Source organism: Ochotona princeps, chromosome 22, assembly GCF_030435755.1.
Source record: "Ochotona princeps isolate mOchPri1 chromosome 22, mOchPri1.hap1, whole genome shotgun sequence".
NCBI lineage: Eukaryota > Metazoa > Chordata > Mammalia > Lagomorpha > Ochotonidae > Ochotona > Ochotona princeps.
Window position 1 is genome coordinate 21924421 of NC_080853.1, and position 15175 is coordinate 21939595.

At 46.2% G+C, this 15175-nt stretch overlaps 1 protein-coding gene across 1 annotated transcript in view; it reads left to right on the forward strand.

Annotated features, from left to right (window-relative positions):
• The first annotated feature begins 244 nt into the window (after positions 1-244).
• ATRN (attractin) overlaps positions 245-15175 on the forward strand; it is a 106825-nt gene continuing 91894 nt past the window's right edge. The window contains exon 1 of the mRNA XM_004585654.2: positions 245-769. Coding sequence (XP_004585711.2) covers positions 369-769 — 401 coding nt within the window. The 5' untranslated portion in view covers positions 245-368. The remainder of the gene's footprint in view (positions 770-15175) is intronic.

The window sequence follows — 15175 nt, forward strand, 5'->3', positions numbered from 1 at the left end:
CGCAAACCGCATCGCGACCTGCCGAACTAGCAGGGCGGCCGGTTTGTAAACAGGACGGGAGACGCATCGGGGACCGACGGTGAAGCAAAGCTTGAGCGCTCAGGGTGCTTTGCTAGAGAACCGAGGGGAGCGGCACCGCCACAGAGCCAGCGCTGGAGGAGCTCGGTCTGCGCGTGCGCGCACGCCGCCCCGCCCACGCGCTCTGGCCCCGCCCTCGGGATTGACCGCTCGAGCCACCGTCCGCCCAGCCCCGCCCCGCACGGCCAGGCGAAGCGGAGCCGGCCGTGCGGTGTGTGAGTGTGTGTGTGTGAGTGTGTGAGTGTGTGTGTGTGTATGTGTTCGCGGGGCGCCGTCTCAGCCCCGGGAAGATGGTGGTGGCGGCGGCGGCGACTGAGGCGAGGCTGAGGAGGAGGACAGCGGCGACGGCAGCGCCCGCGGGCAGGAACGGCGGGCGGCAGCGGGGCTCGGACGTGACCGGGATTGGGAGGCCGGGCTTGGGGACCGGGCTGCGCCTCCCGTGGTTACTGTCGCCGTCGCTGCCACCGCGGCTGCTGCTGCTGCTCCCGCCGCTGCTGGGGCTGCTGCTGCTGCCTCGGGAGGCCGAGGCCGCGGCGGCGGCGGCGGCGGTGTCGGGCTCCGCCGCAGCCGAGGCCAAGGAATGTGACCGGCCCTGTGTCAACGGCGGCCGCTGCAACCCTGGCACCGGCCAGTGCGTCTGCCCCGCCGGCTGGGTGGGCGAGCAATGCCAGCACTGCGGGGGCCGCTTCAGGTGAGTGGTGAGAGAGGGTGGTGCTGTGCGGTGGAGGGTCGGGCCCGGCCCGAGGCCGGAGCTGAGGGGCGCTCGAGGTGGTCCCGGGCAGCCCAGAAAGTGGGGAGGGATGGGCTGCCCTACGTGGTTGACTTGTTTCCGGGGAGATCATTATCTCTGGCCTGGGGGCGGGGGTCTTCCTGTCATGAAAGGTGAAAAGGTAGGAGGCAGGGGTGGAGGCTATCCAGAGGAATTTGGGGGTGCTGCAGTCTGAATGGGAGGAATTGCTGAGGGTCCCTAAGAGTCTCAGAGCTGGTGTGTGAGGCCAGGTCGGTTTCCAATCAAGGTAAAAGGTGAGTGGCTTGGTTATACTTCAGCTCTACCTTTTAGCATCCCCGTGTGCCCTCTGGCCCGATGAGCTCTCCAGGTAACTTGAGATTAGGGGTTCACCGAAAAGAAAAAAACAAACAAACAAAAAACAAACCAAAAACTGGACCCTGGCAGCGATTTGTTGACTAGAGATAGAAGGGAGAGGACAGGAGTGTGAGGTCTCCTGGCTGGAGGAAAGTGAGCAACAGCCCTTGGGAACTCACTGGATGCAGTCGATGGGAACAGGTTCTGCAATGGAGTGTGCGCGGGGTTCTGGCCAGTGTGGGGTTCTGGTTCCGGGTGGTGACCTCTTGAGGAGATCATTAATTAATTAATTAGGAGTTATCTGTTCTTTGGCTTCAGTTGTGCAAGGCTTTCTGGATAAGACACTCAAACAAATAGATTAGCCAGACTTTGGCCGAGTCCACAAGGAGTTTGGAATATACCAGGAGAAAGACGCGTGTACAAGTAATCGTCGTCATAGAGTTGCAGACCCATTCGTGCCTTTGGTGGGTACTTAGCTAACGCCTTCCATGGCTGATCTGGACGAGCAGGGATGGACAGGGCCCCTGCTTTCACAGATCTTGTATTTTTCCGAGAGTGACAGGTAGCTTACAAAGAAATACAGGAAAGATATTGGTAAATGGTTTCAAAATAAAAATGGGGTGTTCTGACAGAGTTATAAGTGCCAGGGACTTTGGGCGATGTCTTTAGTTGAAGTGACATTTGATCTGAGAACTGAGCGAGGCAGTGAACCTGTGGGAATTCAGTGTGGAAGTGGGGTGTGTGTAAGAAAGGTGAATGAGAAGGGGATAACCTTGGATTCGAGCATTTGAGGCGGAGGATTTGGACATTTCCTTGGGGGGAAAACTGCAGAAGGAAGGAAGGATGCAAACTAAATCTTGTTGCTGCGTGTGTAAAAGAGTGATGAGAGAGAAGTTTGAAATGATAGAGTTGGCAACCCAAATGAGGTGGGGTCTTTCAGGGTACTTAGCACTGAGCTTTATGAATAGAGAAACTAAGCCACTGGAGGACCCATGGATGGAGGGGCTGGATGTGTAACTTAAAGCATTCTGATTGGTGAGTTGCATTCATACACACATATTAGTTAAGCACACTTCTGTTTTAGGTTCTAAGATACTAGTGGTAAGCAAGACAGAGTTATTGGCTTGGGAATTAGGGGTTGATCGTGGCAGGCTGGAGAGAGCAGGGGGGTGGCTGACCAGGTAAAATGAAGTGGAGCACGACAAGACTGGGGAGATAGGCAGGAGCCTGGACAAGTGGAGACCCCAAGAGCAGCGGCACAGCATACCTGGTTTGCTCTTATTTTCATGACACTGTGGCTTTTACATTGGCAGTCAGAGCTAACGTGGCCTTGCTGGTAGAGCCGGAGTATTTAAAAATACATACAGATGCAAGGAGCTTCCATGATCAGGTGAATGGAAGGAAGACTGAAATGAGAGTCCTTTAAGCTGTGAAAATCCAGCACCACGTGGCAGGGCAGTGGGGTTCTCCATAGCCAGAGCAGTGTGATGTTCAGAGCAGGTGGACCTACTTTGGTGTGAGAGGCGTTGAGAAGCCTGGGGAGATGTGTTGGCCTTGGTCAGGACAGTGATAGTAAGACCTGGATATAGGCAGTGATGATGTGCTGTGTGGCGTTATGGAGGTAAGACAACCAGGTCTTTCTTGAAGCTGGTGTACTGCTGGGGAGAGGGAGCAGGGTGATGAGGGAAAGAAAACGAAATCCTGGCTTGGGTGACCACAATACTGTTCACAGATGCAGGCACCCAAGAGCAGCGGGTCTCAAGTGAGTTCAGTTTGGAGTTGAGTTTTGTGGACAGTGGCTTTGGGATGTTCTCAGGATATGTATCTGGTAGATGCAAATGCTGAAGCCACCTGTGTGTGTGAGGGAGGTTCCGAGGGGGAGAGAGGTCCGAGTGGGAGAGAGGTCCGAGTGGCTGCATTGGGAGTCCAGAGGATCGCAGAAGAGCCTTGTGGTGGGGAAGGAGCAATCCTGAAACTGGTTGTTTCAGATGGGGTCATGTGTGAGGGAAGGGGCTCCCCTGATACTGTGGACATTCCCTGTGAGTCTGTACTAGCTGATGTCCAGGCTGACTCAGGGGGAAAACAGTTGAGACTTTGGTCTTGACGATGCCATTGTATCTTGTGGGCTTCTGGAATTTGTGTTTTTAATAACTGAAAGTAGGAGGAACTTTTGCCTCTGGTCCTTTAAAAAGACTTGTATTTGCAGCTGAAGAATTTTTTTGGATGAGTTAAAATGGTGGTTTTGATCACAGTGACATACACACACACACACACTCTCTCTCTCTCTCTCTCTCTCTCGCTCTCGCTCTCTCTTTCTCTCTCTCTCTTTACTTATTTGAAAGGCACAATTAGAGAGAGATCCTCCATCTGCTTGATCATTTCCCAAATGGCCACAACAGCTGGGGCTGGGTTAGACTGAAGCCAGGAACTTCATCTACATGAATGCAGGGTCCCGAGTGTTGGGGCCATCCTCTCTTGCCGTCTCAGGCACATTAGCAGGGAGCTGAATGGGAAGTGGGACAGTTGGGACCCAAACCAGTGTGTGGATGAGATGCTGGTGTCTTAGGCAGCAGCTGGTCTCAGGTGATACATATCCTGATGTAACTCATTAACCTCTGTGTCAGCCAGAAGGCGTTATGTGGATCCCTTTCTGGCTTGGAAGGGCATCAAGCTGTTGTGTGTTTTAAGATTTTTAGATCTGTAAATCCTCTCTCATAATTGGCATTACAGGTCTTTTTCATTAATTGAAAGGAACATGTGATAACAACAAGATTAGGCTTCTCTAAAGTTATCGCTGAGTGCAAACTCTGAGCCAGGGGCTTGGCCAGGCATGTTCCTGTGTGTTTTACTGTTTAATCCTCAGGACAACTCAAGGATTAAAGTTGAGGATGTTATAAAATTTGGGTTATTCTGTGCTTGTAAGTTAGTCACTTAATTTTTTTTTTTTCCTAATGTAAGTTGCTACAGAAGTGATTAATTACAGAGGATAAGGTTAATGGTGTCAGTTTAACAAAAGTAACTATAGAATCTTTGGAGTATTTCTAAGACAGCACCATTTTCATTCATTTGTATGTGAATTTTTATGACTCAGTGATCATTTTCTTCTGCTTATGACATCACCATTCATGTTTTTCTTTGGGAGCATAAATACATGCCACCAAGCAGGGATGTTAAACCTGTTTATAAAATTAATGTGTTCAGTTGTTTGAAGTCCTTGCTTTGCGGAACCTGCACAAGAGTAGAATGGAATAGCCTAGTGACTTGGGAGAAGAGCAGAGGCAGTCCCCCACCCGCGTCCCTGAGTTTCTGTTGTGTGTAGTGTGCAAGCTGTAACAGTGGTAGATGTCACAGGAGTAGCTGTACCCGTTGCTCCCTTTTTCCAAGCCTTGTGCCAGACGCCTTCTAGAAATTACCACTTTACTCCTTAAAGTGAAGTGATTCCCACATCGTAGGTGGGTAAACCGAAGGTTGGAGCTATTGAATAACTTGCCTAAGATCACAAAATTTATACTTTGATATTTGAACTCAGACCTTATCTGATCCCCAAGCTCTGCGTTTTCCATTGTGCCATTTGGTGTCATTTTTCCCTAGCCTCGTCATCCTTTGTGATCATTTGGAAGGGCTGACCCAATTCCAAAAAACACTTTGAGATATAAAGAAAGAAAATAAGAGTTTTACAGTGGGCAAGCTGGTATGTTAAAAAACAAATAAACTCTAATTTACTTGAGTCTGTGTGGCTGCTGTTTGTTAAGGCCATGCATACATTTCTAACTAGTAAAATGAAAATTCTGAAAAATTAGAAAGAAAAAGGTAAAAATTTTCTCCCCATGTAGTACTTACTCAAGAAGTATTAACCTGAAAGTCCCACATTTATTATGGTCATGAGTCTAGTATACCCTGTTTGCCTTCCCTGGGAGAAGTAAATTGCAGAGGAATAGTTGTTTTGTGTTATTTTGTGTTATATTTCCGGACCCAGAATTGTGTCGAATGTGCTGCTTGATACAGGTGTTTTGGGTTTTTTTTTAGATTTATTTTATTCCAAAGTCAGATATACAGAGAGAAGGAGAGACAGAGAGGAAGATCTTCCGTCCGATGATTCACTCCCCAGGTGAGCGCAACGGCCGGTGCTGTGCCTATCCGAAACCGGGAACCCAGAACTTCCTCCGGGTCTCCCATGTGGGTACAGGGTCCCAAAGTTTTGAGCCGTCCTCAACTGCTTTCCCAGACCACAAGCAGGGAGCTGGATGGGAAGTGGAGCTGCTGGGATTAGAACCGGCGCCCATATGGGATCCTGGCAGGTTCAAGGCAAGGACTTTAGCCACTAGGCCACGCCGCTGGACCCGATACAGGTGTCTTTAAAGAAAGTACAGGGGCAGATTTTGGGGCAGCGGAGCAGGTGCTTGGGATGGATGCCCATGTCCCATCTCACAGAGTCCCTGGTTTCAGCCCTGGCTACTCTGCTTTCATACAGCTTCCTCTTAATATTTCAGGTCCAAATTTCTTTAATGCACACCCTGGGAGGCAGCAGGTCATGGCCCAGGTGCTTGAGTCCTTGCCACCTGTGTGAGAGACTCAAATGGACTTCAGGCCTGTCTCAGCCCTGGTTGTTACAGGCATTTGGGAAGGGAATCAGCTTTTGGAAGATCTTCTGCTTCTCAAATAAAAAGTGAAATAAATAAGTAGATTTGAAAAAGGAAGAAATGCAGTTTTGTATTTCAGGACTCTTAAAAGTCATTTTAACCCATGACTATCATATGTTTTGTTCCATATTCTCCTGAACTTTGCTGACGTATCTGCTGTTTGTTGGGCAATTTTATTGGCATGTTTTCCTGTCACCTCATATTGAGTCATATCTACTAAACTTCTTATCATTGTTGGAAAAAAGGTAATCTTTTCAGTTGGGCTTTCTTATTTTAGTTGCAAATCCTACCTAAGACCAACTTTTATTTTTTTCTTTTTTCTTTTTTTTTTTTTAAGATTTATTATTATTGGAAAGCCGGATATACAGAGAGGAGGAGAGACAGAGAGGAAGATCTTCCATCAGATGCTTCACTGCCCAAGTGAGCCGCAACGGGCCGGTGCGCGCCGATCCGAAGCCGGGAACCAGGAACCTCTTCCAGGTCTCCCACGCGGGTGCAGGGTCCCAAAGCTTTGGGCCGTCCTCGACTGCTTTCCCAGGCCACAAGCAGGGAGCTGGATGGGAAGTGGAGCTGCCGGGATTAGAACTGGTGCCCATATGGGATCCCGGGGCTTTCAAAGCGAGGACTTTAGCTGCTAGGCCACGCCGCTGGGCCCCAAAGACCAACTTTTAGAAGTCATTCTTGGGCTTAGTAAAGATTCTACCTGTTTATTCTCTTTTCTCTAATGTTAATCTATCCATTTCCATTTTTTAAAAGATTCATTTTATTGTAATTTGAAAGACAGAGATACAGAGAGGAGAGACAGAGAGGTCCTCTAGCCATTGGTTCATTCCCCAAATGTCTGCAGTAGTCTGAGCTGAGCCGATCCCAGACCAGCAACTTCTTCCAGGTCTCCCACTAGGGAACAGGGACCCAAGGACTTAGGCCATCTTCCATTCCCTTCCCAGACGACAAGCAGGGAATTGGATTGGAAGTGGAGCAGCCAGGATAAGAGCTGGCACCAATATGTGATGCTGGCACTGTTGGCAGAGGCTTAGGCTACTTTGCCATGGCATCGGTCCCTGTTTCTTTTCATTTCTCCTGCTGCTGTCCTAGTGTACCTGACCCTGACCTGGTAGAGCTGGCCCTTCACTTCATTGCTGACCTGCAGAGCCCATTCCACATCGTTTTGCTCAGAAGCTTTTATATTTCTTTTACAAAGATTTATTCATTTATTTGGAAGTCAGGGTTACAGGTAAAGAAGGAAAGACAGATTTTTCATCTCTTGGTTCACTCCCCAGGTGGCTGCAGCAGTGTCTAGGACTTGGCCAGGAGGCAGGCGCTTTGTCTAGGTCTCTCATGTGGGTGGCAGGGGTCCAAACACTTGGAACATCTTCTGCTGCTTTCCCCAGACCATTAGTATGGAGCTGGTTCAAGATGTAGAGAAGCCAGCACTTGTATCATCACCAACCCATACAGTTTGCTGGTGTCACAGGCAGCAACTTTACGTGCTGTACCACAGTGCCAGTCCTACTCAGAAGCTTTTTAAAAACATTCCTTTGCTTAACTATAAAATGATCCTCAGAAGATTCCCACTCCTTTATACATATCTTTTTCCCTAACCAAATCCTTGTGCTTTGTAGTTTTTCTGCATCTTTGCTAAATTTAGCACTCTCGTTTTTCATATCCCTAGGTTTTTTTTTTTCCCCTTCCCTAGTTATCTAGGTTCTATCTTCCAAAACCCATCTTCACTTCTTGAAAATATTTAATTGGCAATTCTCTTAGCTCATACCCTTCATCTTGGAGATGAATCATTAACCTGTTCAATTCATAATTATCTTCTTTTCAAAATGTTTGTTTATTTGAAAGGCAGAGCGAGGGAAAGAGAAAAAGATGAAAAAAATCTTCCATTCACTGGTTCACTCCCCAGGTTGCCATGACAACCAGATCTGTGCCAGGCTGAAGCCAGGAGCCAGGAACTCCTGCATGGTGGCAGGGACCCTAGTACTTCAGCCTCTGTTGCTTTTAGCAAGAAACCGGATTGAAAGTATTGCAGCTGGAACTCACACTGGCTCTCTAATACAGATTGCCAGCATCGCAAGCATTGGTGCAGTGTGCGTGCTGAGTTGCAATGTTGGCCCCTGTAGATACCTTCTGAGTGACTATTATGTGTAGAGTCCTAGGTGTGCCTTGAGGATGTGTAAGAATCAGGTCTTACTTCCTCTCAGCTCATAATTCTGCAAGAAGATAGCTTGCCAGTTAGAATTTTGTAATAAAAATGCAGGCAATCTGTGGTGCTGGATTTATACGTGATGGAGAGAGTAACTCTTTTGGGGGTTCTGAGAGACATCTTTGGGGAGAGAAAGGACTTGGGAGCAAATGTGAGAAGTTTAGTCTGAAGAGACTTGTGTGGAGGAGAAAAAACATTCAGGAAAGAATGAAGAGATTGTACATTGGGTTATCTTGCTTAGTGTATTGGTTTTCTAGCACTGTTACTGAGATACTACAACTTGATGGTTTAAAGCAATGAAACTTTATTCTCTGATGGTTCTGAAAGCAGAATTCTGAAACCAAGATCCTGGCCACCCTATGCTCTCATGAGAGACTCTAGGGAGAATCTGTTCCTAAGACTGTTTCTTCTCTTCTGGAGTTACCCCTAATCCTTGGCATTTGTTGGCTTGCAGAGGGAAGTCTTTGTCTCTCATGATACTCTCCTTGTGAGTCTATGATCCTTTTCTTAAAAACACCATAATATTGAATGTACAAAGATAAATGTAGGATACATCCTTATGTGATTAAATTTGCAAAGACTATGCAGATCACTTGTAGTCACAGGACCCTAAGTTAGAATTTTCCACACCTTATATGTACCGAATATAGATGGATGTTGTAGAGCAGAGCTTGGGATGGGTAAGGTGGGGTGGAAAGGAATGAGCTTAGAAGGTGATCGTGACTTTTCCCTTGCCCTTGACTTAGGAGAACCTATCAAAGCATTACAAGCATTAGCTGCAGTGATGGTTTTGAGATGGACATGTGACTCACTTAGTGATCTGAGTGGTTTTGTTGGGGCCCTCTTTGCTTCTGGGGAGATTCCAGAGGTGATGCTTTGTCTTCTGTGTTGTGAGGTTGTAATGTCCTCAACTGCCACAGCTGGACTCACCTTGTGGTTCCAAGGAGCCATTTCCAGAGAAAAGGAAGGCAGAGAAAGTGGGGCCAGAGACATGATGGCTTTGTGAATCTCTGGGCCAAGTGTTGCCTGCAGCTGTATGTTTTGGGTTTGTGAAGTATTGTTGTCAATGTTTTTTTTTTTTTCAAGGTTTATTATTTTTATTGGGAAGTAAGATTTACAGAGAGGAGGAGAGACAGGGAGGAAAATCTTGTGTCCAATGATTCACTCCTCAGTTGACCCCAATGGCCAGAGCTGAGCTAATCCGAAGCTAGGAGCCAGGAGCTTCCTTTGGGTCTCCCATGTGAGTGCAGGGTCCCAAGGTTTTGTGCCATCCTCCACTGCTTTCGCAGGCCACAAGCAGGGAGCTGGATGGGAAGCAGATCCACTGGGATTAGAACCACTGACCATATGGGATCCTGGCGCATGCAAGGCTAGGGCTTTAGCCATGAGGCCATTGCGCTGGGCCCTGTTGCCCATATTTTTTAAGTTTTTTTTTTAAACCCGGTTATAATTGGATATCCTGTTTTTAAAAATAGGTCAATTCCTAACAAACAGAGCAAGATAAGATTAGCTGACTAGGGTTAGTCAACTAAAGCAACTATAACATATCATTAACTTGACCTCTCCAGAAAGTTCTTAAGATAGGCAAGTGCTTGTTATTTACAACAATTTGTAAGACAGATGAAACATGTAGCAGGAAGCAGTGTTTTTGATTAAAAGAGTTTTTTTGTTGTTGTTGTTAAATATGACTAGTTGATTTTATACATTTGTAGGCTGTCTTTTTTGAATTAGTTTTTTAAATGATCTTACTTAGTTACTTGGGTACAAAGGGTCAAGGGCTACAGGAAAGTGGATAATACCATTGTTTTCACAGTAATATCTGTTTCACACTGTATCTGGGGTTGGGGAGAAACAAAGGGAAAAGCCCCACCCAGGCTGTCTTTATCTTAAGAATTATATATACACTGAACAAAAAAATCTTTTTAAAAAAAGATTTATTTATTTTTATTGGAAAGGTAGATTGCAAAGTCAGATATACAGAGAGGAGGAAAGACAGAGAGAAAGATCTGCTGGTTTGCTCCCCATGGGGCCGCAGTGGCTGGAGCTGAGCCTATCCGAAGTCAGGAGCCAGGAGCTTCCTTTGGGTTTCCCGCATAGGTGCAGGTTCCAAGGCTTTGGGACATCCTTGGCTGTTTTCTCAGGCCACAAGCAGGGAGCTAGAGGGGAAATGGAGCAGCCGAGATGTGAACCAGCGCTCATGGGAACCCTAGCGGTGTCTGTAACACGAGGACTTTAGCCTCTAGGCTATCGTGCTGGGCCCAACAAAAATCTTACATTGCTTTTTCTTTTTAACAGAATTTTGTTTCTAAAGCTGAAAGAAAGTTAAAGTTGTACTTTCTTTTTTTTTTTTTTTTTTTTTAAAGATTTTTATTATTATTGCAAAGCCGGATATACAGGGAGGAGGAGAGACAGAGAGGAAGATCTTCCGTCCGATGCTTCACTCCCCAAGTAAGCCGCAACGGGCCGGTACTCGCCAATCCGATGCCGGGAACCAGGAACCTCTTCTGGGTCTCCCATGCGGGTGCAGGGTCCCAAAGCTTTGGGTCGTATTCTCCTGCCTTCCCAGTCCACAAGCAGGGAGCTGGATGGGAAGTGGAGCTGCCGGGATTAGAACCGGCGCCCATATGGGATCCCGGGGGTTTCAAGGCGAGGACTTTAGCCGCTAGGCCACGCCGCCGGGCCCTAAAGTTGTACTTTCTGAAATAGTTGTATCAAGTGTTTTATCAACCACTTACCTATTGTAAAAATTGTTTTCTACTTAAATAACACTGTCATTTTTATTGATTTCTCAGGCACAATTTGGAAAAAATGACTTCTAATACAGTTTACCAATCTGACCTCTTTTTCCTTTATTTCTTCAATTCTCCTTTTTTCTCTAGTCCTTTATTACCTTTTTCTAGTTTTTTTTTCTTTTTAGGATCGCTTTCTTAAGATTGTCTTGCCTTTTATTCTCCATTTGTTTAACTGCATTTTTTTTTTTTTTTAAGATTTATTTATTTTATTACAAAGTCAGATATACACAGAGGAGGAGAGACAGAGAGGAAGATCCTCCGCCCGGTGATTCACTCCCCAAGTGAGCCGCAACGGCCAGTGCGTGCCAATCTGAAGCCAGGAACCCAGAACCTCCTCTGGGTCTCCCACGCGGGTGCAGGGTCCCAAAGTTTTGGGCCGTCCTCGACTGCTTTCCCAGGCCCCATGCAGGGAGCTGGATGGGAAGTGGAGCTGCCGGGATTAGAACCGGCGCCCATATGGGACCCCGGGGCGTTGAAGGCGGGGACCTTAGCCGCTAGGCCATGCGGCCGGGCCCCTAACTGCTTTTCTTTTAATGCTTGGGATCATATGATTTTCTTTGAATTTTTATTTTATTTTTTTGTATTTCATGTTCAGTGAGGCTCAGTTCTAGCTACTTCTCTACATATTTACTTATTTAGAATTCTCCTTTTCATTTATAGAAGGATATATTTTAAAAATTTACTTACAAGGTAGAGAAGAGAGAGTGTGAGCTTAAGAGGTATCCATCGGCTTGCTCACTCCCCAAGCTGCCCCGATGACTGTGGCAGCGCCAGGACAGGGCCGGAAGCTCTCGCTGGGTCTCTCCCATGAGTGGCAGAGTCCATGTGCTTGGGCCATCTTCCACTACTTTTGCAGGCACCTTAGCAGGAATCTGCATCAGAAGTAGAGCAGCCAGTATTTCAACTGGTGTTCATATGGGTTGGCAACGTTGCAGGTGGCAGCTTAGCTCACAGCAGCCATAAGGCTGGCTCAAGAAATTCATTTTGGCTATGGATTAATTTCTTTTTTTAGGATTTGATATTAGTAGTATTTAATTAAGTGACTGACTTTTCCAGTTAATTCCTCTTGGCCCTTTTTATATTCCAAGAATTTTTTAATTTGCTTATTATAAGTCAGTAAGCATGAAGGGCCGGAATTACGTCAGATGCTGTTAAGAATCAAAATAGGGGCCTGGCCGCATGGCCTAGTGGCTAAAGTCCTCACCTTGAACGTGCCAGGATCCCATATGGGCGCCGGTTCTAATCTCAGCAGCTCCACTTCCCATCTAGCTCCCTGCTTGTGGCCTGGGAAAGCAGTCGAGGACGGCCCAAAGTCTTGGGACCCTGCACCCGTGTGGGAGACGCAGAAGAGGTTCCTGGTTCCCGGTTTCGGATCGGCGCGCACCGGCCATTGCAGTAACTTGGGGAGTGAATCATCGGACGGAAGATCTTCCTCTCTGTCTCTCCTCCTCTCTGTATATCTGACTTTGTACTAAAAATGAAATAAAAATCTTTAAAAAAAAAAAAAGAATCAAAACAGTAACATCCCTTGATGGTGCTTTCTGGAAAAGTTCTTAGACTCACACCACCTGCCAAAACTTAGCCCAGAGGCAACAAACGAACTGAACAAACCCATAACTGAAGCAGAGATTGAATCAGTGATTCAAGATCTCCCAACAAAGAAAAGCCCAGACCCAGATGGCTTCACTAAAGAATTCTACAAAACATTCCGAACAGAACTAACCCCAATCCTCTACACACTCTTCAAAACAATAGAAAAAGAAGCAACCCTTCCAAACTCATTCTGTGAAGCCAACATTACCTTAATCCCAAAACCGGACAGAGATCCTACAGAGAAAGAAAACTACAGACCTATCTCTCTGATGAACACTGATGCTAAGATACTCAACAAAATGCTAGCCAATAGAATTCAAAAAATCATCCGACAGATCATTCATCCAGATCAAGTAGGATTCATCCCTGGAATGCAGGGGTGGTTCAACATAAGGAAATCCATAAATGTAATACACCACATCCAAAAACTGAAAAACAAGAATCACATGATAGTATCGATAGATGCAAAAAAAGCTTTCGACAAAATCCAACACCACTTCCTGCTAAAAACCCTAACCAAGGTAGGCATAGATGGAAAAATCCACAACATAATCAAAGCAATATATGAAAAACCCAACGCCAGCATCATACTGAATGGAGGTTTTTAGTTTTTTAGCTTTGTTCCTTCATATTCTTTTCCTCTTATTGTTGAATATTTATAGTGACTGTTAAAAGGGATTGTCATCTCAGAGAACTGATAGACAACAGGGTTAGTCTTTGTTGAATATAACCCTAATTTGTGCTTTTTTTTTTTTTGCCTAATATTGAAGGCCTTGTATAAGACAGTGATGATTGTGATCCAAGATAGGTAGGGAGCTTACTCCTTGTAGGGGGAAGTGTGTGGAGGTGACTAGGTTAGTTTGCCAAGATGGAATGGGGAATCTGGAGGAGGGAAGGCACAGGAGAGGTAAGAATAGGCACTGAGTGTTTGAGGGGGAGAGAAGGGAGCTGACTTATCAGGGTGAGGGAAAGGCTGACAGTCTTAGTAGTCATTACTTTGAATCAGGAATTTAGACTTCATTCTGTAGTGTGTGCAGAGTTAAAGTAAACACTGCCACGGGGTGACCTGGTGACATCAGGGCTTTAGGAATGTTGTTCTGGTTGTAGGATGCTCACTAGACCTGTGAGCAGGTCTTCAAAGTGGAACCATAGGCAGCGGCGTTGGCGGTTAAGGCTACCATGGATTGTTTTGAGCTTAAGATAGGGCATAGTGGTGATTAAAAGGATGAAAGGATATGCCTGAGAGGAAGCCTTTGAGGATTGTGTGTCCTCAAAGTGATACCACATTTTAGAAAGATTCATTTATTTTAAAGATAGAGTTACAGAGAGACAGGGAGTGGCAGAGAGAAGAGAGAAAGTGAGATATCTTATATTTGTTAGTTCTTTCCCCCAAATGACATCACCAGCCTGACCACACTGGGTGAAATCATGAGCCAGATTCGTCTGGGTCTCCATTGTGGTTGCAGGGGCCCAATCACTTGAACCATCCTCTGCTGCTTTTGCAGGAACAGTAGTGGGCAACTGGATTGGAAGTGGAGCAGCTGGGACTGGAACCATTGTCCGTATGGCATACCACAGGGGTGGCCCCTGCATCCACATTTTTAGACTGGAGAGTAAGGCTATTTTGTGATATTTGGATGAACCATGGTTGAGTGGAAAGAGCTCAACCATGAGTTGTAAGATGACGACTGAGTTTTGTTAGCTTTGGAGTTCTGTTTTGCAGCCGCACTGCTCTATTACTCTGAATTTTCCATCCAGAAAAGCATAAAATGCATAGCCTTCATGTGACTGATAATGTTTACATAAACTATTGGACTTCGTTGGTTCTTGACACAAACAAGGCATGTACCAGGCATCTGTGCCTGGTAGAGTAAGATATCTGAAGAAAAGCTCCAGCTCCGGTTCTTTAGCTTCTGAAGTGTTCTTCTCTGTTAACTGTCATGGATGTGTGAGAGTTGTTCTGAGCTCTCTTTGTAGTAAACTCTTATTGCCCTTCATAATAGCTTAATAATATTTTGTGTTTACAGTTGATATTATCATTAATTAGAGAATTAGCATTACATGAACATTTGTTATATTTTAGATGCTAGAGGAGAAGATGTGTTTTTTTTTTTTTTAAAGATTTATTCATTTTATTACAGCCAGATATACACAGAGGAGGAGAGACAGAGAGGAAGATCTTCCGTCCGATGATTCACTTCCCAAGTGAGCCGCAACGGGCCTATGCGCGCCAATCTGAAGCCGGGAACCTGGAGCCTCCTCCAGGTCTCCCACACAGGTGCAGGGTCCCAAAGCTTTGGGCCGTCCTCAACTGTTTTCCCAGGCCACAGGCAGGGAGCTGGATGGGAAGTGGAGCTGCCGGGATTAGAACCAGCGCCATATGGGATTCTGGCACGTTCAAGGCGAGGACTTTAGCCGCTAGGCCACGCCGCCAGGCCCAGAAGATATGTTCTTGAAAATCATGGTAGCTTAAGAGAGCAGAGAGGCCTCTGTATTGACTGTCATCAGACCACATTTGTGTTTGACCACAGAGAAGGCATCAGTTAGGTCAGCAAAAAAACCCCTGGTCCCAGCTTCCTATAGCTGCAGAGGGAGGGTAGAGATCTGTAAGGGAGGTTCTGAGTTTAGAAGGGGATGCAAGAAGGAGGGAAGAGAAGTCATTCCAGACAGAGAAGTCAGGAGGTACTGAGGCATGGGGATTTACAGATAGGCGAGTTGAAGGAGGAGAGTGACATCCAGTATTGCTGCAGGATAGGCTGCTAGATGTAGGGAACAGAAG